General features: G+C 43.5%; 4 protein-coding genes across 6 annotated transcripts; 2 read left to right on the top strand and 2 right to left on the bottom strand.

Annotated features, from left to right (window-relative positions):
• Nucleotides 1-3,142: 3,142 nt before the first annotated feature.
• Nucleotides 3,143-10,629, top strand: disp2 (dispatched RND transporter family member 2; the record flags this gene model as incomplete). The annotated part of the gene is made up of 9 exons (XM_083792864.1): nt 3,143-3,155; nt 3,333-3,477; nt 3,745-3,774; nt 4,073-4,196; nt 5,101-5,246; nt 5,895-5,989; nt 6,568-6,665; nt 6,985-7,146; nt 7,294-10,629. 9 exons carry the CDS (start codon nt 3,143-3,145, stop codon nt 10,627-10,629), a joined length of 4,149 nt encoding a protein of 1,382 aa, XP_083648990.1.
• Nucleotides 10,630-15,322: 4,693 nt separating this feature from the next.
• rpusd2 (RNA pseudouridine synthase domain containing 2) lies at nt 15,323-17,696 on the bottom strand. The gene is made up of 3 exons (XM_083791135.1): nt 16,896-17,696; nt 16,475-16,771; nt 15,323-16,074 (listed from the first exon to the last, which is right to left on the bottom strand). Exons 1-3 carry the CDS (start codon nt 17,673-17,675, stop codon nt 15,331-15,333), a joined length of 1,821 nt encoding a protein of 606 aa, XP_083647261.1. The 5' UTR covers nt 17,676-17,696; the 3' UTR covers nt 15,323-15,330.
• Nucleotides 17,697-18,124: 428 nt separating this feature from the next.
• On the bottom strand, nt 18,125-25,425 carry pcmtl (l-isoaspartyl protein carboxyl methyltransferase, like). 3 transcript variants are annotated; one of them, XM_083792611.1, is made up of 9 exons: nt 25,312-25,425; nt 24,802-24,927; nt 23,477-23,581; nt 23,336-23,367; nt 23,087-23,191; nt 22,199-22,319; nt 21,877-21,962; nt 18,982-19,151; nt 18,125-18,740 (listed from the first exon to the last, which is right to left on the bottom strand). In XM_083792611.1, exons 2-9 carry the CDS (start codon nt 24,917-24,919, stop codon nt 18,713-18,715), a joined length of 765 nt encoding a protein of 254 aa, XP_083648737.1. In that variant the 5' UTR covers nt 24,920-24,927; nt 25,312-25,425; the 3' UTR covers nt 18,125-18,712. The 3 variants fall into 3 exon arrangements, with proteins under 3 accessions (XP_083648737.1, XP_083648738.1, XP_083648736.1); XM_083792612.1 differs by having other exon boundaries at nt 18,125-18,776; nt 25,305-25,408; XM_083792610.1 differs by having other exon boundaries at nt 25,305-25,408.
• On the top strand, nt 19,696-20,751 carry LOC310878441 (solute carrier family 25 member 33-like; the record flags this gene model as incomplete). The annotated part of the gene is made up of 1 exon (XM_083792771.1): nt 19,696-20,751. A coding segment is annotated over one exon (951 nt), but the record flags the coding sequence as incomplete, so codon positions are not given.
• Nucleotides 25,426-25,465: the final 40 nt, after the last annotated feature.

The raw sequence follows: 25,465 nt of genomic DNA, 5'->3' as shown, positions 1-25,465 counted from the left end.
CTTCGCCATACTACAGTCAGTGACACACAAAAGTGGCAAAAATAGCAGATCTACAGGCTCACAACGAGTTGGATCGCAACTCGCTCTGAGCTTGTAGATGAGCTATTATTTTCTCATTTGAATCCTGAATAGTAACCGTTTTGGACCTAATGAGGTTTCCACCACCAGCAATAATATGCTTATAAGGATGGCATTCATGGTGAAGCAAAGGAACATAATTTGGGAAATTGATCAACTTTAGTGTGTTTTGTGTGTGTGTGTGTGTGTGTGTGTGTGTGTGTGTGTGTGTGTGTCACAATTCACTCTAAAATTTATTCAACTCTGGGAGTGTAGAAATGATCTAGTGTGTGTCTCAATTTTACACTCTCAGACTCAGAGACGAGTAATCGAGTATTGTACTACTGTGTAATATTAGCTCCATAATAACATAATATACCAGCAGTTCAACAGGCTAATCCTCACCAGCGGATGGGATGAAAATAAAACCATGTAACGTAGGTCTCTGTTTACCTACTCTGTCACCATAGTGATGAAGTGTGACTTAACCCATTCTGAACGGGAACCCATGTTGGTGTTAGCATCATGTTATGCTTTAGCTATTGAAATATAGCAGATCTACAAGCTCATAGCGCGCCACCGAGTGGTGCGCTACGAGCTTGTAGGTCTGCTATTATTTGTTTTAATCGAAGAACGACTGACATCTTTAGAATCTGATCTCAGGTCAGAATGGGTTAATCAGACCAGTGTGTGTCCAGTGGAAACCTCGTATGAATCTGATTTCAGGTCAGAATGGTAAAAAAGGATGTATGGCTTTATCAACTCAAATGTGGAAAAACAAATTGTTGTTGTAGATGTATAGACCACAGACCACATAAGCAGTAAATGTATTGCAACTCATGCATTATTAAACATTAGACATCAGTCACCTATATTGTCAGCAGTATACAGTACATCTCTATATTTGGACATATTTATATAATGCAGTAGTAGTACCCATTATCAGAATACTTGGAATCCATGTCCCAAATCGCTCCCTACTCACTACGAAGTGCATGTGGCTACGCCATTACTTTACTTTATTTGTTCATATTTACTTTACAACCAAATGCAGTTTGTGAAACAGCACTCAGCGTGTGACCGGCGTGTGTCATGCATTGAAGATAGGATTTAGCAGCACTAACTGTCAGGAAGTGTCTAATTTGTTTAAAGTTTTGAAGGTTGAATTTGAATGTGTTTGACATTTCTTCCACATGTTTTTTAAAGGTTAGGGTTGAGTCTAACATGACCCAGAGGTACTTGAACACACACACACACACACACACACACACACACACACACACACACACACACACACACGAGCGACAGCACACAGAGAATTTCTGTGACATGTCAAACTAGGGGGTTTTCATGATTCTGAATCCATTCCAAGCATTAGTTTTGCACGAAAAACACTCCTTGGCCTAAAAACAGCCATAGCCGTCATCACAAATGTGATGAGGTTAGCACAAATGTGATGAGGTCAGCACATTTGGGCACATTTTGGCAAGTGGCTATGGCCGAATTGGGGTATTTTGTATTTTATTGTATTTATTTGTATTTTGTTTTAATTTTGCTGTAATTTTTGGGTCCCCAGCGTGGCAGCGCCACCAAAAGAGAGAGGCAGGCAGGCAGGCAGGCAGGCAGGCAGACAGACATACAGACATACAGACTAGTCGCTGAATGAATGCAGCCACTAGTAGCCAGTAGTGCACTAATGCAGTTTTACAGCAAAATATTTCACAATGTGCTCTATAAAATCACATTAAATGGTAAATGGTAAATTTATATAGCGCCTTTATCCAAGGCGCTTTACATAGATTGTGCATCAATTCACCCATACATTCATACACCGATGGCGGCGGAAACCATGCAAGGCACCAGCCAGCACATCAGGAGCAATTAGGGGTTCAGTGTCTTGCTCAAGGACACTTCGACACTAACTCTGGGGGAGCCCAGGTTCGAACAGGCAACCTTGAGGTTACAATCCAGCCACTCTACCCCTGAGCCACTACCACCCCTGAGCCACTGTAAAGAGAGATGAGCAATAAAGAAAGAGTACAGCCACTAAATCTGACTTACTCCCGAGCACACGGACACAGCTCTCGCTTTGGGTGTACAGAGATTGGATGGCCCTCAACAAGGTCCCCCTCACCCCATACTCCCGCAGCACCTCCCGGGGGACCCAGTCATATGCCTTCTCCAAATCCACAAAACACATGTAGACCGGATATGCATACTCCCAGGCCTTCTCCAGGATCCCTGCAAGAGTATAGATCTGGTCAGTTGTTCCACGGCCAGGACGGAATCCACATTGCTCCTCCAAGTATCTGTATATGAGCAACATAAACTGCAGCAGAGAAGAACATACATTAAAAACTCATCACGCCAGAGAATTCCTGGCACCTGCCAAAACCAAGTCATATTTCATGGCATCTGTTGTGTATAACCGTCTACAGTATCTATTACATAATGGTGTCCATATATTTCTACACTATTCTCAAGCCTGCTTGACATATAGCACAAATAGACTGTCTCAATGTCGTTTTTTAATTGGACTTTCCAGCACAGTAACAACGTACCGCCCAGGACTCCATTCCGTACCTCATTAGCAGTTCTGTTGGTCTGCTCAGGTATCTCTGTGTGCTAGAATCCATTAAACGAAACAGCCACAAATGTACTGTAAATATTTCATCTCTACTCTTTGTTTCCTTACCCTCTCCTCTCCGCAGTGAGATCCCAGCAGTGTCTCTGTGCCCCCCTGACAGTGTCTGTAGTACTGAGGCCCAGTTAACAGTCCTCCAGTCTGAAGGGAATCTCTGTGACAGCTGCAGCAGCCTCGGCCAACCCTCGTCTTCTTGCCAGCTTTACCACCATGTAAGCCTGAGAGCACAGAGAGTCACCGAAGCTACATGACATCTACTAGGACCCATTAAAACCTAGTCAGAGTGCCTTGAGCTAGGCTGAAAATATATATACCACAGAGCAGGCAGTGGCAAAAATAGTGATCATATCACCCTGTATATGTCAACCACCAATTCTAATTAAACCCAAAAGCCTTGGTTTACACCACACACATCCATCAACCAGAAGAAAACATAATACTATGCTCATCGTATGTGCGGTGACCTGTCCATAACCTAACCTACGTCTCCTACGGTCCCCCCAGGGTCCCCCATCATCAGCTTACCATCCGCAACAGCACAGAAGATGTCATTCCTGTGGCCACCACAAGCCAACCACATCCAACGCCTGCCATGACTGTCATGTGACAGGGCCTCATGCAGATTGCTCAGGTGGTGGTGCAGTGGTGAAGGTGGGACATAGCTGCACGTCTACCCATCATGCATCCTGTCACAACGCAGTGCGATGTCACTGGCTGCACGGATCACATGAAAGGGGAGCACACAAATCAGCACAGCGACATGTGGTAACCGTTAGGTGTGTTGTGTTATAGGCCTATTAATGTTTTTGTTAATATGTCTACTGTATGTGTGCGTGCGCACACACACACACACACACACACACACACACACACACACACACACACACACACACACACACACACACACACACACACACACACACTCACACTCACACTCACACTCACACTCACACTCACACTCACACTCACACACACACACACACACAAATCTGGATTTTGCCCTGACTTCCTGATTGTGACGGATACTTTGTATTCTGTTGTAGGGATGGAGGACTGTACTGGATTCCTAGAAAGTCAGTAACTTCCATTCATTAAAACAATTAGCATGCAATGTTTAAACACACCATGTATTCTTTTTCTCCATACATGTTAAACTACATTTATGTGGCGCTGTTGACTGGACAAAGACAGAAAGCTTTTTTCCACAAGAAAAGGCAACTCAGTAAAATCCCCATGATACTTTAAATCAGAGGGTGTATTTGGTTCCATTTGTACACTCTGTGAGTTAATCTGCATGTCCCACCTGTTGTTCAGTGATTACCGGTAGATGGAGATCGTTCAGACTTGTTTTCATTGGTGTATATTTGATAGCTATTCCCAGGTGGTTGTGGACTACCCATTGGCAGTGCTGGTGGGCTGTGCGGTTCTCTTCCTGGGGTGTTCACTAGCCGGTCTGTTAATTGGACCACTGCCAGACTTCTCCGATCCACTCCTGGTGGGTCACAAAGACACGCACGCACGCACGCACGCACGCACGCACGCACACACGCACACACGCACACACGCACACACACACACACACACACACACACACACACACACAGTAAACTATTTTTAACTAGAACAGTCCACATACTGTACAACAGTGCGGTATTAATCTCCCACTGCAATCCAAACCTCCTACAGTGACTTGTCTTATCATTAATGCCCCAGTGTAAACTGAGTCATCCATGGTATTTCAGCCTCATCTATTGAACCAACATTGCTTTGTGTAAATCATGTTTTATGTGTTTATTTACGATTTACGATTTATGATTTTGATTATTATCATCATCTACCATTCTATCATTACATCTATCTTAGCCTCGATACCCAGGCTTTCATTTCGTCTGCGCGAAAGATGAAAGCCTGGAAAAAGCCGTGGGCTGAACCAGTCTAAAAGTGGGAGTCAACCCTTCCGGGTGGGCGTCGCTCTAAATGATGTGACGTAGCGCTGCACTAGGGGGGAGAGGAGGGGCCGGGGGTGACGGACAGATCGATGAGATCCAATCAGGGTGCGCGCATTTCTGAGGCGCGACCCGCCCCTCTAGACCAGAAATGTCTCTGCTTAGGTCAGGCTACATCTATCTAAGACTGAAAAGATATTTGCCATGCAAGGAAGGAATATTGTTTTAACTCATTTATTTCTATAGCATCTTTCCCTTAGCATTAAACAAAGACACAAGAACCTCCTCATTCTTGTAAAGTGGCGCAAGCTGTCTTTGTTTTCATAACCCATCATACAGTACTCATTCAGCAATCAGCTCGTTGTTCCTGTGTTGGTCACTAGTGTCCACACTGTTATTAGCTTCAGTCTTTGTGTGTGTGTATGTCTGTGTTTACACTGTGTTTGTGTTCAGGGTTTCGAGCCGCGGGGTACCTATATCGAGGTCCGACAGTCCAGTCTTACCAAGCTGCTGGAGAACTCGGGGCCAGGAAAAACTCTGTTCACTTTACCACAACAGCTCAGAGACAGGTCAGCACCATGCAGGCAGACTTCTGCACAGTGAAGCCGAGTCTATATGTTGCTTAACAACAAGATTCTTTGAATTTTTGTTGACAATAATGTGCTCTCATTGTGCCAGTCACAGTTAAACCGTGACTGTGCTGTAGCGTCAATAACTAGTTGTCACACCAGTTGTCCGGGGGGGGGCAAAAAAGAACAGTTCTATATACTGTAGCAACACAATAAGCAAAGTGGGGCAACAAAAAGAAACAGAAAGAAAACAACAAAAAGGGAGACGGAGGGAGGCTGTGTTATACACAATGAAACCATGTGAGCAGGCAAGGACTGTACTGTATAGCCAGTAGTCTGTCATTACGAGGTGTTATTATCATAGAGAAGGAGCTTGTAGTTAATTTAATGCCTCAACTCTTACAATTCTACATGCTTGTCTGGGTGGGGGGAGCCCAGTTAAAATATGATTTTTGGGGGTCACAGCCTGAGAGGTTTGGGAACCCTTGAACTAGTTTACAGTACACTGACTATGGAAATGGATGAGCGTTACATAATTTGGTGTTCGTGTCAATGATTGCCTAGGTCCTTTTATGAGTAGTCAATAACAGTACATGCGGAGCAGTGTATTAGGTTTCCGTTTGATCCGAATACATTTATTTCTGTGTGTGCATGTGGGTGTTGATATCTATGCTTAAGCAATGGCGATGGGAGCAGTGCAGATGTCAAAGAGCGTTCCAGGAGGATGCTGGACAGAGACTCTCCACCACACACCTTCCTCTGTGACGCTCCAGGTGGGCCATCAATGCTGATCCATCATTCTGTTAATTGATGTCTGTCTACTATTATTTTCAGTGATCGACCAATCAGTAGACTCTGATAATTGTAGTGCCAGGTTTTCAGAAGGTGGCATACCTGTATTTCAACAGCAGATTTGAACTGGAAATGTGTTTCCAGTTCAAATCTGTTACCGAGCCAATGAAACAAAACTATGCCACAAAGCATATTGACCAACGGATCAGTCAGTAATTAATTCATTTGTCTAATCTGATGCTCCAAAAGAATGTTACAATCATCAACCCAAGCCTAGCGTGAAAGAGCCCTGTGCTTTTCTTGTTGTCTGGTTCACTCCGACTCCTACACTACTTTTCCTGCTGGGCTCGCCCAGGCTTTTTTTCCCCTTTGAACACAAAACGCCTGCGGTCCTTGAGGCTTACCCGCGCCGAACTCGCAACATAAAGATTTGAAATAGAATGTGAGGCGATTTTACATGTACGCCAGTAGTACACTATGCTTGACATTTTGGACCAGTGGACAATTCAGGATTGTTCATCTTATGTTGTATCCATCTGTCTCCCTCTATTCCACACAGACGAACACTTTGCCCAGCTTGTATTCCGTTCAGGGAACTCTGCCAGTCTCTGGAGCCTGAGGGCTATCTACTCCATGTGTGAGATGGAACAAGCCAGGGTAGCCTCATTTTTTGTCTCACCTTTTCCCTGTACTGTCTGCTCAAAAATCCTTTGTCGTGCCTCTCTTGCTCTACTCACCGTGCCACTCGTTCTGTACCAATTATTACATCTCGCATGAATGTAAAATGCTACATTACTTAAATTAGTTTGTTATTTTGTGAATTTGATTCAAAACCTGGCACACTCAAAACTTTCTTCCATTAACCACTTTGAACCTATTATAAAAAGATTTGAGCTAAAATTTTAATAACAAATCTATAAAGCTATTTTTGAGGAAGTTTAAAATAGGGCTTGAGTGGTTAATTTGTCTGTTTCAGATTCGCTCCCAGGCACAGTTCCAGGACCTTTGCCAGCAGCACGTCAGACTGGAGGCTGATGAAACAGTGTCTAGAGGGGGCTGCTGTCCCAGCTGGTCCCTTGGGAACTACCTAGCTGTCCTCACGAATGCCTCCTCCTGTCTCAGCCTTACTTCACACCAGGTAGATTTTATTTTTAATTTCCTTTCCACTATGAAAATTTGAAAAAGTTTGTCTCTTTCCCATAATGTTCAATTGTTGCAGCCTGTCCCATAAGAGGATAGCTCTATTCAATATACACTACTTACATTTTATTTTCTGTCCCATCAGGTGTCCGAGTCACTGAGCCTACTGCGGTACTGTGCTCCATACTACCACGATGGACAACTAGTGGAGACGTGTGTCAAGAGACCCAAACATGGCAGCTGCGCCTCAGTGCCGTCCCGCTGTAAACACTCCCGTGTGGTTTTCCAGATCCTCCACTTCCTGGTTGACAAAGACTTCCTTGCCCCACAGACTGTGGAATACCAAGTCCCTTTGCTGAAGTACAGCTTACTGTTCCTGCCTGTGGACAAAGGGGATCATATGGTGGAGATATACACGAATAGTCTTGAAGGACGGGATTTGACCTATAACAATACAACTATCACTGGCATGGACCTTGGCATCAAACAGACATTGTTTAAGCATTACCTGGCGAGAGATTTGGTATACCCGGTCATTGCCATTGCGTCTCTATTCTTCACGATGACTCTGTATCTCAAGTCTGTCTTCATATCAGCACTGTCTCTAATAGCAATCATAGGGTCACTGCTTACTTCCTATTTCTTCTACAAAGTTGCATTTCGCTTGACTTTCTTCCCCTTAATCAACCTATCGGCAGCTTTTATTCTACTGGGCAGTTTCACCAATCACGCATTTACCTTTGCCGACTTCTGGAATCTCCAGCTGTCCCAGAACCCCTCCGCTTCCCTGGACAAGAGAGTAAACAGAGTTATGCAGGAAGTTGGGTATTTGATCATTGTTTCAGGCTTGACATCAAGCGCAGCATTTTACTCTGGTTACCTTAGCAGCATCACAGCAATCAGGTGTTTCTCCATCTACCTAGGTACTGCGTCTTTGATCAGTTCACTCTCAGCATTAGTATGGCTGCCATGCTTATTCATTCTCCGCGAGCGGCACACAATTATGTCTGCCGCCTCTGTAGCCGCCCAGGGATGGAAGCCCTGCTGCTCCCAAAACCATGGCGGCTTCTGGGATACGAGCTCCAGGAAGCGGTGTCTGTTCACCCTTGGACAAAAACTGAGAGGGTTAAAACGAGGATTGACTGACACATCCAATCTGTTATTCCTGAAAATCCTGCCTTGCGGGGTGGTTAAGTTCAGATACATCTGGGTTTGCTGGTTTGCAGTGCTCGCTGCTGGAGGAACATACATAACTTGTGTTGACCCTGGTATGAAGCTGCCTACCTTAGACAGCAAGACCATGCAGCTGTTCCGTTCCAGCCACCCATTTGAGAGGTACGATGCAGAGTACAGACACATGTTTATGTTTGAGAGGCAGAAGAATGGGGAGGATCAACCTGTTACGTTGATGCTCGTTTGGGGGGTTAAGCTCACTGATAACAGGGATCACTTCAACCCAAAAAGCAATGGGTCTTTGGTTCTAGACCGAGAATTTAACATGAGCAGTCCAGATGCTCAGGTTTGGTTGAAAGATTTATGTGGGAGGGTCCAGAACCAAAGCTTTTATTCCCCTCCGTCATCAGAAGGGGACAATCTAGATAACATCTGTCTCGTGTCACAGCTTGTACACTGGGTGTCCATCAGACGGTGCTCAGAGAGCGAGGACTCCCTGCATTTCTGTTGTAATAATATCCCCTTCCCCTACACACCTAGTGTGTTTGAGCAATGCCTCAGTATGATGCTGTCAGAGCGCCATGCTGAGGGCCATCTGGCCCACGCTGGAGGCCTGTACTTCCAACCAGATGGCAGAATAGCTGCCCTCGTGTTGACATTCAAAACAACATACCTCTACAGCTATAACTATAGCCGAACCAGTGTTTTCTACAGAGAAATTGTGACATGGTTCAACACGGAAACATCGGAAGCTCCACTGGGACTGGAGAAAGGCTGGTTCGTCAGTCAGTTGTCTCTCTTTGACCTACAACAATCCCTAAGCTCAGAGACTCTAGTAGTAGCCGGCTCATCGGTTGCTCTTACGCTTGCATCACTTCTCTTGACCACTTGGAATATTCCACTGAGCATCTATGGAACTGTGGCTGTAGGGGGGAGTGTGTTTGTCACTGTGGGTCTCCTAGTTCTTCTAGAATGGCAGCTGAATGGTGTTGAGGCTCTCTTTATATCAGCCGCCGCAGGGCTGTCTGTTGACTTCCTTGCTAACTACTGCATTTCCTACAGCTCGGCGCCACACTCCGATAGAATCGGGAGAGTGGCACACGCCACAAAAAGGATGGGGTGCCCTGTAGCAATTGGCTCAGGTGCATTTTTTTGCATTGGCATCCTCATGCTGCCTGCCACGGCCTTACTGTTCAGAAAGTTGGGGATTTTCCTTTTCTTGGTCAAGTGTGTGGCATGTGGATTTGCAACCTTCTTCTTCCAGTCCCTGTGCTGCTTCTTTGGGCCTCAGAGAAGCTGTGGGAGGAGCACGATGCCGTGTTCATCAGAGAAGGTCTCTGAAGGCATGGTGTCCTCATCTGCAGAGCCTGGTTCCTCATCTCCCTCGGCTGCTAACGGGGCCTTTGGCAGATCTAGAGGCAGGAGGAATTACGACGACAAAGAGGCTGGTGGGTATCTTTACCCAAATCACGATGTGCGGAAGCAGAGGCATAAGCAGATAGAAGCAGAGAGAGTGGGTGGGGGGCGGGGCCCTGAGCAGTACGAGCTGCAGCCATTGGCCTACCGGCTGAGTGACAGTTTTGAGAACAGCACATGCACAAGCAAGCTGTCCAACAGGCCCTCTGTACTTTCTGATGAGATTCAATACTGTGGGAGGGATGTGGAAAGATGTAGCATAGAGGCAGAGAGTGAAGACTTGTGTAGTAGTCAACATACGGTCAGTCACCAACCTCCTGCCTTCCAGACCTCCTCTCCATACAAAGAGAACAACCTCCAGTCCATGACCCCACAACAAGAAGACCTGGATAAGGACAGGCTGCTGTGTAAGACCTGCAGAGGTCAGTCTGGTGAGGAAGGGGTGTGGAGAAGTGCTTCCCTCTCATCTTCCAGCATGGAAGACACTATAATTAGCAAAACCTTGGAGACCATTGACCAGTCGTCGCTGTGCAAGGATGAACCCAGCAAAGAGGAGTGCCTGGAAAGCCACCATCCATCCCACAAGAGGCTCCTCTCCTCCCAGTCTCAGAGCTCCTATGAGGAGCTGGAGGTCTCCGACGAGACATGCTTGAGTGACGTAGAACCAGGGCTTTCCACTGCTCAGCAAACTGAAGGTGAAGTTCAGCTACGGCCAGGTCACCTAAATGGGAAAAGGGATACCCTGCGTCTCTCACTCAAGGAAAATGTTTATGACACTCCGTCAGGTTGTAGCAAGGGCCAAAGTGAGGAGGTGGTAATCTTGCCCAACAGTAAGGCAGACCTGCCGGATGTATGGATTAAAAGAGATGGGCAAAGGGAAGAAACATGCTGAGCAGAGGGAGAACTTGGTCTTCACTGTGTATGAAGTACTCTGAAATAGTGTAAAATCACTATAATTAGAGAATGTGGTAATACCAAAAGGAATAGTCACTGTTCCTAACAATGCTCACAGGAAATAGAAGCCAATCTCAAATGTAACATGTAAAGTGGCAGCATGTTTGTCAATGTTGTTGCTGTGGTAATTCTGCTTTTTATTACAAATGAAGATCAGAGCATGGATGTTTCCTCATTGAAAGGTCAAATTCAAAGCATGATTAATTTATCCTGACACTTGTAGACAACAGATGAGCAGGTGACATTACAGACATTTTCCTCTCGACTACAATATGATATAATCATCCCCCTTAACACTTAAGGAGAAGAATGCAACACAAAAACATACTGCAGTTACAAAAAAAGTTTTATTTTGTGCCTGGAATTCTTACACCTTCACTAAAGATATCTGAACTGATTTGAGTTCAGATATGTTGACGAACTTGACGGTGATCACCCACCAATGTTATCCATGCTGGAATTGACCTTCCAGTCATACCCATCATCATGTGGATACATTCAAGGACTTTGATGAAAACTAAAACATTGATGAAAACTAAAACATTAAGGAGAAAGTGCTGCTTTGGATGTGTGCCTATGTATTACGTGCAGTTTAACTATTACTGTAGTACATAGTCATTACAAGCTTAATTTTGTGCTGTGTGTTCATGTTGTCAATGTAGTGTACCAGAGACCTACAGTACAGTTAGCAATGTCTTATTTGTTAACTGTCTTACTGTCAAAATAAGTGTCAGTGCCAAGAAATGCAGTGTGTATTTGATTCTAAAAGACATATCTAATGAAGATAATTATAATGAAGTAATTCTATTATGTGGGCTGGTCCAAACATTGTTGAATAATTAAGGCTCAGAAGGTGGATATTGTTGACTATAAAACATATCAATGTATGGACATGGGACTCCCAGACTGAGTTCTGAGGCCGTTTTATGCCAGCACACGCATGTGACTACTTCCATAGTTAATACATTTGGAGAAATCAGTCATGTACGGTGATTCTGAATGTCATATACAACACAGAATCTGTGGGAGAATGAGAATGCCTTTACCATTCTGCATTATTTCTATGCATGTATAAATCGATACACAATACATGCAGCATGTGCCAAAATCCTTGCAACAAGTTGTTTCATTTGTTGAAACAATTGTTAACTGTGTGTGTGAGTTGTGTGCAAAGGACATGTCCTTTACAAAAGGAAACTACCAAGTCTATGTATATTGTATTGATGTATTTAAAGTAAAGAAATGTGATGCAAGGTATGCAACGCAGGTGTTATGGCTGAGATGGTGGTTCAATAGACCATGACCAGTAAAATGTCAAAATGTGCCTACAAGCAATTATTTTAATAAAGGGTTTCTTTTTGACAACAGATTTCTTGGATGATAGGCGAGTAAATCTATGAAAAAAAGCACCTTACCCCAAAGAAATTGCAACAAAAGGTTTCTCAACAGTTTTTTGTAGTATTAGGTGTCCCTAATAACATACTAAACGTTTAACAAAGTTTGATCACCCGAAAGGTGTTATTTTCAAGATGATGTCCAAGATGGCCTAAAAACCATTAAAATAGCCTAACTCCTTCATTATTCATCCTAGACAAGTACTTTTTGTGTCTAACCCTATGTTCTTGGGGTCTAGGAGTCCATTGAACTTGTTCAAATTGCAGAGATACAATTAGATAATTGTGAAATCCAATATTGTGTTTGTGACTGTTAAAACCCTCTGAAATAGTCACCAGTTTCAAGTTAACTAAACTAAATATTTAATAAATGTCTGAATATTTATATATTTTTTGGAATAAGGTTTCAAGATATCCTCAAAACACAACAAAACTAATAGTCACAATTTTCAGTAATTCAGAAGGTTGTGGCAGAGAATATTGTCAGTTGATAGATAATAGCCTACATGATTGCAATATTGAAACGTTTTGGATAGCTTGGTGGATAAACTTTGGCTCAAACTACTGTAAATAATTCATCATTATACACCCCACCCAAAACTAATTTCTTGCATTATAGAGCGTCGCAGTCCCGCCCCCTTTCATGACGACGCCAGGCCCAGGAAATAATTCCCAATGCATTTTTCCCATAGACATTTCTAAACGTATTTATTGAAAGACATTATAAGCGTCGTACAAAGCCAACTCTTGTCGTGACAAATCATGACAACAAACACAATATTTTGGAGCAAACAAATAATTACAAAGAAGAAAAACAACAAGTGTTGTAATCTGCTGTTCTTTTCTACTTTCTAATTCATCATGATTTGTCACGACAAGAGTTGGCTTTGTCCGCAGCGTAAACGTCTTTAAATAAATACTTTTTGAAAAGTCTATGAGGAAAATGAACGGTGATTTCTTCTCTGTCTCTCTCGAGGGGGCGGGACTGCGACGCTCTACTTACTCTTAGTGCAGAGTAGTCAGAACCTAAGTCTCTACCGGGTGCAGAGGGGAGTATGATAGGTGGGGTTGGGTGAGAAGGTAAAGGGGGGTCCGGTCTAGAGTTTAGTGGGCCTAGGGTTCCCCTCAGGTGGGCACAGGGGAGTATGGGGAGTGGGGGGTCACTGGATTTCACCCTGGGGACTTGGAGCACAGAAGAGCAAAGTTAAGAAGACCCTCATGGTCTTCTCCTCTATGCATGTCCGAGGTGGCTCATACAGTACATGTCCCATTAAAGCTATGGGGCACTTGAGAGCTTGAGAGATTGGGGCTTGTCTGTCCCTGTGGTGGTAGTTCTAAGACCTCCATGTTGTGATATTGATTAATATGGGGGGTGGGTTCAATTAATCGATTATTAATCGGCAGAGCTGTCGACTATTGTCAACATAATCCCCAATTTCCACTGAGATTATGGGGTGAATGAATGTGTCCAGACCCATCTTCTCTTTCTGTCATAGTGACATAATATTGTCCTGCATCAGATCATGTCCAAATCAGGTTCTCCAATCTCCAGTAGCCTCTTCAGTTTTTTGAAGATTTTTTGAGTGGTGCAACCACTCCCTTACGGAGCTATGTGTGTGGCTGGCTGGGTCTGAGCACTATGTGTGTGGCTTGCTGGCTGGCTGTGTCTGAGCACTATGTGTGTGGCTGGCTGGCTGGCTGGGTCTGAGCACTATGTGTGTGGCTGGCTGGCTGGGTCTGAGCATAGATAGATAGATATTATAGCAGTGACTGCATGACTGAGACATCGAGCGTGTGTCCGCAACTGGTTGTGGCCCCCATCAAGTGACCTTTTGACCAATGCGGCCCTCGCCCCAAGTTGAGTTCGACACCCCTGCTCTAGGCCCATTTCTCTCCACTGTATCCCCACTGAGGAGTCCATCTTCCCCATAGACCAGACAAGTGGCCATTTGGTTCTACTGACTGAGTGTGTTTGCTGCAAAGACACTCAGCGTTGTGAGCTTTTATAGATTGCCTATTTTCACAATGTTTGCCCCGGCCCACAGTTTGGGAAACACTACCCTTATAGGGGACTTATTTTTATTATTATTATTGCCAGACACCTTTACAAAAAAAAGGGCAGACTCTGTAAATTTATTCCATGATTTGTGTAATATTCCCATGCAGTCTATCACTTGGCAGCCATGCTTTTACAAATGTCACATGACAGTACCACCCAGTAATAATGAATATATTCCTTATTGTTATGGTATCAAAATAAATCTCCTGAAAGCTTCAACAGAATGTGAATTGTGTATAGGTGATGAATTCACCTATACAGCAGTACGGCATTATAGAAAAGAGAAATGTCCTATTACACTGTTAAAACCTTATAAACAATTGCTTTAATATATCATTGTACTTTTATATAATTTATATATGCTAATTGGATTCCTAGATAACCAAGACATAGGGTTAGACACCAAAATTATTTTTCTAGGATGAATGGAGGAGTAATGGTATTTTAAGAACTGGAAAATGACACCTTTCGGGTGGTCAAACTTTGGTAAACTTTTAGTACAATAACCTGCCTGAGAAAGAGATGAATTAGTACATGCATTCATCACAGGCTTTGTATGAAGAGAAAAATGAAAGGTTGTCATCACTTTTATTCAACATAGTTGACTTTGTTGATTTTTCACAATATTGGAAACTAATAAAGCATTTATTTTTCCTGCAACCATTGTTTCTTTCAATTTAATTTGGATGAAACTCCAGGGATCATAGGCTGCAATGAAATAATTCGATAGGAAAAAGAAAAACAGAAAATTACCGTATATTCATGAATTTTGGTGACACAAATGAAATACAATATCAAACAAAACAAATAGGAAATTTTACAGCACCAAAAAGTATCATTTCTCACATGATAGTCACACTCTTGTTTTGCGATAAACACTCGCTAAACACAGTCAATATGCCTTGACTGCACATACACATGGGTTTACCAAATCATGATAGTCACATAGTTATGTTGTGTTAAATGTGGAATAAAAATCACACCCGTGTGAAGTGAGGGGCACTCTTCAGAGTCAGATGACGGAAATTCTTCATTCATTGTCAATGGGAATTTAAGGTTTGTGTAATACGAAAATCTACACTAACAGCTGAATATACCTAGCGCCCCTTGGCAATTCATTATTACAGTATAAACCTTATACTGTAATGTCCTGTCCTTATTCAGGTTTTTTTTAAGGGTTAAAAAACTAATCTGCCTCAACCCAGTCCTCTTTTGCCCAATCAGGTAAAGGTGTACTATATTCAAAATCTGGCCCCTTGTATCGTAAGGCATGGAGATACATGATGAGATCCAACTCCGTGGGGTCTGGTCGTACAATCTTGCATTCACCACACAGGCCATCTCGGGTTGCTTGAGGTTTCTGCTGACAGGAGTCAGTTGAGTCACTACAGGTGGCTGTCTCATTTGGAGAGTTCTCTCCAGTCTCGTCAGGTTCAGAGGTGTCATGCGACACATACGTTTTACTTCTCTTGTCCTTCTCATAAGCCACATCCATGGCGCCAGTGCTCCCTTCCTCCTCTACAATACCAATCCCATCATCTGGAAGATCGAGCAGGTGCAGACTTTCCTTGGAGCGGTGTTCCTCCACCAGAGCTCTCAACACCTCTTCATTACTCTTCCCCGATAGGCCACCTTTGCCCCTGGTGGGCCCCCAGGCCGAGGACCCATAGACAGGATCTCTGACGATGGGGAACCCCAGATATTGAAGATGGACCCGAATCTGGTGTGTGCGGCCGGTGAGGGGCATGCAGCGGACCACGCTGGTATTTCCGTTGAAGCTGAGCCTCTGGAAGACAGTTCTACAATCCTTGCCCTTGGGGTCAACCCGACAGAGGCCCACCTTGAAGGAGACAACCAGGATGGGTTCCTCACAGACCAGCTCACCCTCAGGAAACTCCCCTGACACTCGACAGACGTACTCCTTTTCCATCTGTAAGATGTGGAAGATCTATCAGTACTAAATTCTTTAGGGAAAACATCACGAGACAACCTAAAGCATTATGCAAACTTCATAAAACAGGAAGTTAATGACTATTGTCTAGCCTCTATATACAGGTTTAATGTTTGTTTTTAGTTCAATGTTTGTTTTAAAAACGCCACTGACAATGAAGGGAAAATTTACATCATCTTGTCCCTAACAAACATGAAATGCCATTAACAATAAAGATAATTTAAGTTTGTTTTGTCACCGTTTGTTCACATAATCAAGTTAGACTTTAATGTATTAGCGCCCCTCACTTTCTATATTCTAGATAGATAGCTAGACATGGGTGGAAATGTTGTCACCAGAGGTAGCACAGCAGTTGTGCTCCACCCCGTACTGAACCTACCTGTCTATCTCTCACCAACTTGTCCAGTTTTTTGGACACTTCTAGTGTCCGGGCAAACAGCAACACTCCGGAAGTGAGCCTGTCCAATCTGTGAACCGTATGGAGCTCAGAGACACCCTGTTCCTTTCCCAGAATGAATATCACAGTGTTGTGACGAAAACGACCACAGGGGTGGACCGGTATGGAGGCTGGCTTATTAACCACAAGCACCTCCCCATCGTCTACCAGAACCTCTAGAGGCCTGCCAACCACAGGAGGTTCATGGCGATGCACTGTATTCCTCATATGGTCATTGTTCTGTAGATGGGAACATGGGATATGAATCAAATTAATCAAACTTATCACAGCACCACAGTCTAACATTTCTAGAAAATGGCTATATTCGAACATTTACAGGTAGATAAAAGATGATTATACTAACCCTGAGCACAACGGACGACAGGTCATCTATGGGAGTCTCGTTCAGTCGAATACGTCCCTCCTTGGCAGCCCTCTGGTAATACTCTATAGACTCTGCTCTAAACTCACTTTTGAAGACCTCAAGAAGAGTCTTCCCAACCCAGCGCCCTTTACAGTAGGTTTTAAAGTCAAAGTAATAAGGGAGCACTTTGCGGAGACCGCCCTCAAAGTAGTACGACGTCTCATCAAAATGTTCCTGGCTGAAACCAACGCCTAGGTTCCGTTTCTGGGGAGGAGGGATGTATCTCTCCCCAGGACGGAGGTTCTTACCTCCCCTCCCCCTCCGTTTTTTCCCTCGGCCGCTCGGTTCTGGTTCGTCGGACTCGTCACTTTTTCGTTTAATCGCCCCTGTAGTCGCCCCCTCGTTGACCGCGATGCTGCTATCTGGAGTATCTTCTGCTTCTGTTCCATCCATGGTTACGACAGCGGAGTCCGGCGTCTGCTCAATTACAGCAGCTGTTCCGTTCTGTAGATAGCGAAATGCAATGTGTTGCCTTTTCCTTAGGTTGTGAATGATGGGTTTTATATTGTTTTTGAAACAAACACTGTGATCGAGAGATAGCTCACAATCAAACAGCCGCGTATGTTGGGCACGTACTGGAGACACACATTTCTTAAAATGACCTGCTGTGACAAAATTGTACATACAATCTATGGGTTTGTTTGTTATAGAGTTGTTCAGACTCAGCGTTTTATCCGAAATAGGTGAAACATACGATTTAAACACGCGTATCAAAGCCATGGGGGGATCAAAACACTCACGTGCGTCATTTGAAGGGGTCCTGCTTTGGCGGCGGCGCGCAATGATGACGCCAATTTGTAGTGTCGTAATATTAGGGTGTCCTACCGAACGCCTGGTCCAACTCCTGATTAGTCCGATATGGTTCCGACTCCCGACCCTAGACTGTAAGCTCCCGACCCATATCCTGACGACCTGAATACGAGCGCTACAGGTGTATTAACGAAACAATAACCAAGGGCCACGGGGATGTCGTATATATTATTTTACAGTTACGTGACGTCACGCCACGTGGGAAGGGAATCGATGTCACGTGAGTGTAACAGTCCTGCATTATGACCATACTTATATTATATTCTAAGATTACGGCACTTCAGATTAAGCCCATAGTTTTGGCAGGTAGCCTACATAAATCACTTTGTCAGACTCACACTTTTGATTTAATTATATTTTATTAGTTAATCTGCATGTTTCAAATGTAATTAAAAAACACAAGGGGGAAAATGCATGAAATCTATTTGTGTTGTGTATCAACATGCTGTCACTGTTTCACATACAAAGCATAAGAACCAGAAATTAATTAATTAAGTGAATCCACACAATTTAAATTAGTTCAAATGCTATTATTTTAAATGTTCTCACTTCATTAAAATAACACAAATCATGATGACCAAATCATTCCTATTCATTTGGTTTACACACAAAACAATATGAAAAGTAACCTCGGTACCCAGACTTTTATTTCTGTTCGCTACTAATAATTACATAAAGCAATCCATGAAAGCAATATCCCCAAAGCAATACACATTCAACATTTCTTCCAACAATAATACCAAATACCCTAAATTACTTTACATATTACAATATTGTCCTGACTCAGTGGATTCTGAGAATACAGTCATCACTGTTACCCAGCTTTATATGTGCTCACTCCACATTGACCTTTCATGTTGCTAGGTGACAAGCCAGCAGGACAGCTGGCTGGATGGCCTGGCTGGAGGACTGGAGTCTGATGGAACAAATCAGCAGTTCTACTGAACTCAGGAACTGCAGCACCAGCGCCCCCTCCTGCAGAGGCAACCACACTGCAGTCAGAGATCGCCTCTGTGAAGAGACAAATAGCAAGGATATGAGGAAACTCATGAGGCTCCAGATGTAGGAAATAAAAATGGCATGTTTATGATCAAATCACCATACTAGAAACGCTTTATGTTCTTTCATGGAAATAACAATCGAGGACCTAAATTACATCAAAATTCAATTATATTGGTTTAGTAACAACATATTTCTAGTCATTGTATCTTTATACCTAGGCCACTGCCGTGTCTTGTCAGTTAGGGGCACGTAGATCACTCCCATCAGCGCTTTCCTGAGGAAGGTTCCGTCACTCTGCCGGTCGTACTGTTCTAGAACCTGATTGCCACCATCTGGACCCACTGGCAGAACCAACCGTCCCCCAGGCTTCAGCTGCTCCAAGAGCTTCCAGGACAGAGATTGAAAAGATAACATTGACATACTACTGTTGTCATTTGCATGGAAATGAGCTTTGCATTACATTTCAATGATGATTCAAAATAGGATTAAGTCCTATGTTGTAGCATATCAAAACTGGAATAGACAGAGACCACATAATAAGTTCGACATAGAAACGTCATGGCTCCAATGCAGATCTCAGACTTCATGTGACTAGCCTGTGATGTCAGTCATCTTAGTGGTCTTCATCTATGACATACCTACAGTATATATGACTCCATTGACTTCCATTGTAAAAGCTATACATGCTGTGGTTGTCCAAACCATTATGGGTCAATCCACAAAGCCCCATACAGTATATGGAGTACCATAACCATACATCAAGCATCAATATGACATCAAAGTACTGACATCATAGACTGACCTGGACTCCATATTTGGGCATGGCTGACACAGAATTCAATATATGGACATAAAGGACACGGCCAGACAGACTTTTTTTCTTTCCCGACGAGCATCGGCCAGTTAAAATTAAATATTATACATTTGAACTCGTGAGCAGACAGTAAAGCCAGAGCTATATGCTAAAGCACACTGCCGCAAGCATCTCTTCGCCGGGGGATGTAGTGGTACAGTGGGAGCAATCGTGACCTGTCCCCTGGAGGTACTGAAGACCCGGTTGCAGTCCTCTGGCCTTAATCAGCTGGGTACTGTGGGTAGTACCGGAGTCATCCGGCCAGGGCCAGGCACTGTTACGCCTGGTCTGCTTCAGGTTTTACGGTCTATTCTAGAGAAAGAGGGACCAAGATCACTCTTCCGTGGCTTAGGGCCCACCCTTGTCGGTGTGGCTCCCTCCAGAGCCATCTATTTTGCTGCGTACTCAAAGTCTAAAGAGATGTTCAATGGGGTGTTTGTACCCAACAGTGGACCGGTGCACATGTCTTCTGCTGGGTTTGCAGCCTTTGTTTCAAACTCCCTCATGAACCCTGTGTGGATGGTCACGACGAGGATGCTGCTGGAGAAAAAAGCCAGGGGAGAAAAGAAGATGAACGCACTGCAGTGTGCCCGCTATGTTTACAGAACAGAAGGTATGAGGGGCTTCTATCGGGGCCTGACGGCATCCTATGCTGGCATCTCTGAGAAGATGATCTTCTTCCTTATCTATGAGACACTGAAGAAAGAGATCGCTGAAAGACAACACCCAAATAGTGTAACGGACAAAGGAGCAACAGACTTCTTGAAACTTATGATGGCAGCTGCTTTTTCGAAGGGTTGTGCTTCCTGCATAGCCTACCCACACGATGTCATTCGGACGAGACTGCGGGAGGAGGGCAGCAAGTACAAGTATTTCTTCCAGACGGGGAGGTTGATAATGGTAGAGGAAGGCTATTTAGCCTTTTACAGAGGACTGATTCCACAGCTGATCAGACAAATCCCCAACACAGCCATCGTTCTCTCCTCCTATGAACTCATTGTCTACCTGCTGGGAAATTCAAAGTGACAATGCGTTTGAAAGTTTGTCCCATCAAATGATGGGAGGCACACAATACCCAAGGCACATTGGACGAGAGACATTTGAAAATGCAGCATGTTGCCTTTTTTCACTTTTTTTGGGCTGCTATAATGAGCTGTATAATTTCTGGTGGAATTTGAAGCAGGTTTTACTGTTATCCAAAGACCTACGTGTATTTTTGAGTGGTGCAACCACTCCTACAATCAGGAATGTCCGTGGGTATCTGTCGTCGTCGTCATGAGCACGAGTGGTGTGCGCATGCGTGAAATTGGAAAGAGAGAAGTATGTGACATGGCTGCCACCTGCTGGACGCAAATCCAACTACTGACTGTCTAGGTTCATTGATATCCATAATAAAACTAATCTGACGAGCAGAGAGAGAGAGAGAGAGAGAGAGAGAGAGAGAGGAGGGGGGGAGAGAGGGGAGTTGCACCACTCGGTTCACACAGGTGTGATTTTTATTTTATTGACGGCATGTCATTAGAAGGGTATCCGAATAGCTCAACAGTTGCAGTACTGTAGTGTTAAGTTAACTAAATTATTTTATGTATTTGTTTTTTGTTTATTACCACACTATCAGTTGTGAATGTATAGAGAACCATCGCTGGCAGGTTAATACAATTGGAAGGCATTCTGAAAAGTACTGTTCTTGGAAAACCACCACCATGAGACTATAGTGAGATTTTGTTTATAATTTCATTGACACAGAGTGGTGGATTTTGAAGTTTGAATTATATCAGAGTAATTAATTTATCATATTTTTCATTATCTACAGGCTTGTCTGTATAGTTCGATTGTTAAAAAATATGCTTATCTTTTACAATATAATAAATATACATTTTGGTGGTTTAGGAGGTACTCATGTGGCCTACTAGCAGTGCTATACTAAGTTTGCCACTGATTGCGGTTTGGGAGATTAGCTCCTCATGCACACACGCACAAGATTAATTATAAATACATAAATACGTATATAATAAAAAATAGGGCATTTGAAAGTACAAAATCAATGCCCAAATACACACGAGCACATGTTTGTGTGTGTGTGTGTGTGTATATACTGTATATATTAATCATGTAGCACAATAATCCACTTCTCTATTATAATATACCGGTACACATTTATTAAATCATATATTGAAGAAGACATTTTGTTGTTTTTACTTTTTTGCATCATGTTGTATTGCATTCTATAAAATTTGAAACCATAATAGTCCTTACAGCCTTGGGAATTGTAGGCGCAGCTGCACCAACATGGATGGCATCATATGGTGCCCCGTCTGGATAGCCCAGCCGTCCATCCCCAGCTGTGAACGGATGTATGAATGACATGATGTTACCTCATCTGTCAAATCCAATATGTTTGTTGTCGAGAGAGCAACCAACACAGACTGATTTATACATGGTTGCACATTGTGTCACACATTGAAAATAGCTGACAAGCTCACAATGTGAACTTGTAGATCAGCGATTTTCAGTGCACGACAATTGTGTGCAACAATAAAGGCTATAAGATCATATATCCCGATGTTATCCAACTCACCCACAAGTATGATGCGCCCAGATGAGAGCAGCTGTGGGTCGTCAGCCTGCACATTTCTCACTGAGGTTTGCATCAGCTCGTCGATGTGTTCAATCCCCATCACTTTACCACTGGGCCCTACCTACAGGCAACAGAACACACTTTACCACTGGGCCCTACCTACAGGCAACAGAACACACTTTACCACTGGGCCCTACCTACAGGCAACAGAACACACTTTACCACTGGGCCCTACCTACAGGCAACAGAACACACTTTACCACTGGGCCCTACCTACGGGCAACAGAACACACTTTACCACTGGGCCCTACCTACGGGCAACAGAACACACTTTACCACTGGGCCCTACCTACAGGCAACAGAACACACTTTACCACTGGGCCCTACCTACGGGCAACAGAACACACTTTACTTTAGATCAGATATTCGCAAACGTTTTAGATACAATTCTCTATCTCTGGGACTTCAATCTACACTGTAAAATCCTCAGAGTGAGTTCTAATTTGAGTGAACCAAATAGACCGTAAGAGTTCAGCCTCTATTTGGTTCCATTTGTACACTTTCAGATTTACAGATAAGGGTTACATTTGGTTACAACTAACAATAATTTAGCTGGGGACCACCTGGAATCCTCTGAAGGATCACTGGGGGTCCCCAATCCCCAAATTGACAACCAACCACTGCACTGCCGTAGACTACTTAGGCCTAATTTACACTCTGGCGCATGACAGTGTTGCTCAGTGGAAATCAGTTATTAAACGACACCAACGCGCAACAAGGTATACATACATTTGACTTTAAATTAAACTGTAACTTGGTCAGACGGATGCCATATCGCATGGAAATATCAACTCAGAAATAACTTGACTATAAGATGATACACTTTACCATCCTTGCAAAGCAGGCAGTGAGATAGCCACTCCCTGAGCCCACATCCAACACTGATGCTCCTTCAGTTAGCTTGTCACTCAGTACCTCCAGAGCATGGGCATGCTGCAAAGGCAACACAAAGGAAAGAGCACTATAAAACCTCCACTCATGTCTTGACTGAAATTCATGTTATTGCACATTAGTGGAGGAGCTTAGGGATATTGCGCGCTAATTTGTCTTAAAAGCGGCAAATATTGCATTACTCACCATATGTGGAGCACTAATCGTTGCCCTATATCCTTTGAAAATAGAAATAAACATGTCTTAGAATACATCTTTCACTTATATACCGGTACTATAAGTGAGTAAGCTACAGGGTTGCTAAGAAACAAACTGTGACTGATGTACCTATGGATTGAGGAGAGTCAGCATATGGGTAGTCTTTAGAATAGATTCCTCTGTCTGTAGCCAACATGGCGTCAAACACTCTGTCACTGCGGATCACCCCATGGTCTACAGGAGTCGGAGGAAATAAAGGCAGGATTTAACAGGTCTGTCTGTCGGAGGAAGACTATTGGTCTGTTTTTGATTGATTGATTGAAATATTTATTAACAGTTTGCAGAATAGTACAGTACATTTCAAGCACAAACTCAATACAAAGACTTAACTGTGAGTGGACGACCCAATTAAGCATTACACTAGCAGTGTTCAAATGCCCGCTATAGTCCCCTAATAGTTGGCTTTCTGTTTCATTGCCTCTTTCCTGCAAAATGTAGCCTACAAGTCTGTTAAAATAACATGAGAAATATCCCCTAGGCCACGGTACCAAGTCAGCCATACTACCCATGACCAAAATTTGCATTTAAAACCAAATGTGAGATCAGAGGGGTTTAATAATAAAATGATAGGCATTATTAGGCCTATGGTCGAAAATGCCATCAACGCATTTGAGTAATAAGTTGCTAACGCGGCCCCGCCCCACACAAATATTTCTGTCCCTCAAATTAACAGTTTGGATTTGATTCTGGTCATCCTAAAAGGGCATCAGCAGGTAAGTGCTTGTTGCAAACGCAATGAGCACTAACTATGAGACCCTGCAGATCATGTCTGTCTGTGTGTGTGTCTGTCTGTCTGTCTGTCTGTCTGTCTGTCTGTCCCGCTGTGACACCACCCGCCCGCCACCAGAGGGCGCAGCTGTAGCACGCACACACACACACACACACGAGCTGCGTTCGCGTTTGCGCATCTTACTTGTCTATGAAGTCTGTAATAGTGGCTCTGCAGTGCAGGGTGACAGGTTTGAACTGATGGCCAAATTGTGTCTCTTTATAGACGGAGCTTGAAACAGAACCTGTATTCTCAGTTGAGATTCTGGTTGGTTCACATTACTTGTCAGTAGTCAGGCTGCATTCAGGTGTTAATGGCAATACCAAAATAAGTCGGAAGTCCATGAGCCAGAGCTCCAAATGTGGGCTCCTAATCTGAGCATTATATGAAAATATGCCAGAATTTGCATAACTTGCAACCTTCTTTAATTTGGTTTACATGTCAGAATCAAAGGTTTTAAGTAATAAGTTGCTACCCCGCCCCGTCCCACACAAGTGATACTTCTGTCCCTCAAATGAACACTTTGGAAATTGGATCTAGTCACCCTACAAATCGGTTGCGCTATGGGTGGTGGAGACAATGACACCCATAAATCTATGGAATTCATCAGTTGTTCATTACCTACCCCTAAGCCTGCTGATGAGTTCTGCTTGAGTCTTGCCACTGGATTTCCAAGCCATTGTCCGGGATAGCAGCACACCCATAGGCAAAGCCACTAAAGCCAGACGAAACACTGCTTGCATCTCCCACACTGTAATGAGAAATGTGTGTGCAAAAACAAACAAACTACAGTAAATAAACAAAATCTAATTAAATGATCACACTGCATTCTAGGTCTAGGTTAGTCATAGAAAATTTTATCAAATAATTATGTCAAATAAAGGAATAGTAGGTGCATCATGTCACAGAGCTCATATTTGTGTTTACCTCATGTCAATGCAAGGAAAAACAACTTCCATGAAATCACAAATAGGCTAAGCAATTCAAAATAGGATTTGACCAAAGAGATTATGAAGACTTCAGCAATATTACAACGCTACCAAGTTACAACAGTGAACAACTGTAGAAAGCGGCTGTTCCTAAATCAGTGGTCACAAAATACTACATTAAACAAAAGTGGTCACTCACAACACACCTTCCAGCCCCTGGTAGTATTTATTTACATTCTTTTGGTATGAAAAGCACCATCGATGTCCCAGGCTGGGACTTCCTGGTCCTTGCACAGGACCGTCAAATCTGACCAATAAGATGGGGGTTCTCCGGGTCTCCAACAGACACCCGCAGAGCGC

This window comes from Protomyctophum parallelum (genome assembly GCF_964188405.1).
Source record: "Protomyctophum parallelum genome assembly, chromosome: 20".
NCBI classification, from domain to species: domain Eukaryota; kingdom Metazoa; phylum Chordata; class Actinopteri; order Myctophiformes; family Myctophidae; genus Protomyctophum; species Protomyctophum parallelum.
The sequence above is the reverse complement of the archived record's forward strand: the minus strand, read 5'-3'. Positions and strand labels throughout refer to the sequence as shown.

Bases quoted from the DNA above. Each gene is read 5' to 3' on its own strand.
- pcmtl (XM_083792611.1), bottom strand. From the start codon at position 24,919: ATGCAAGCAGTGTTTCGTCTGGCTTTAGTGGCTTTGCCTATGGGTGTG. The intron at 23,192-23,335 runs GTGAGTAATGCA...TTGCCTTTGCAG, and splicing joins CGATTAGTGCTCCACATATG to CATGCCCATGCTCTGGAGGT. The intron at 22,320-23,086 runs GTAAAGTGTATC...TGTTGCCTGTAG, and splicing joins CTGCCTGCTTTGCAAGGATG to GTAGGGCCCAGTGGTAAAGT.
- rpusd2 (XM_083791135.1), bottom strand. From the start codon at position 17,675: ATGGCTTTGATACGCGTGTTTAAATCGTATGTTTCACCTATTTCGGAT. The intron at 16,772-16,895 runs GTTAGTATAATC...TCCCATCTACAG, and splicing joins TGTCGTCCGTTGTGCTCAGG to AACAATGACCATATGAGGAA. The intron at 16,075-16,474 runs GTAGGTTCAGTA...CACATCTTACAG, and splicing joins AGTTGGTGAGAGATAGACAG to ATGGAAAAGGAGTACGTCTG.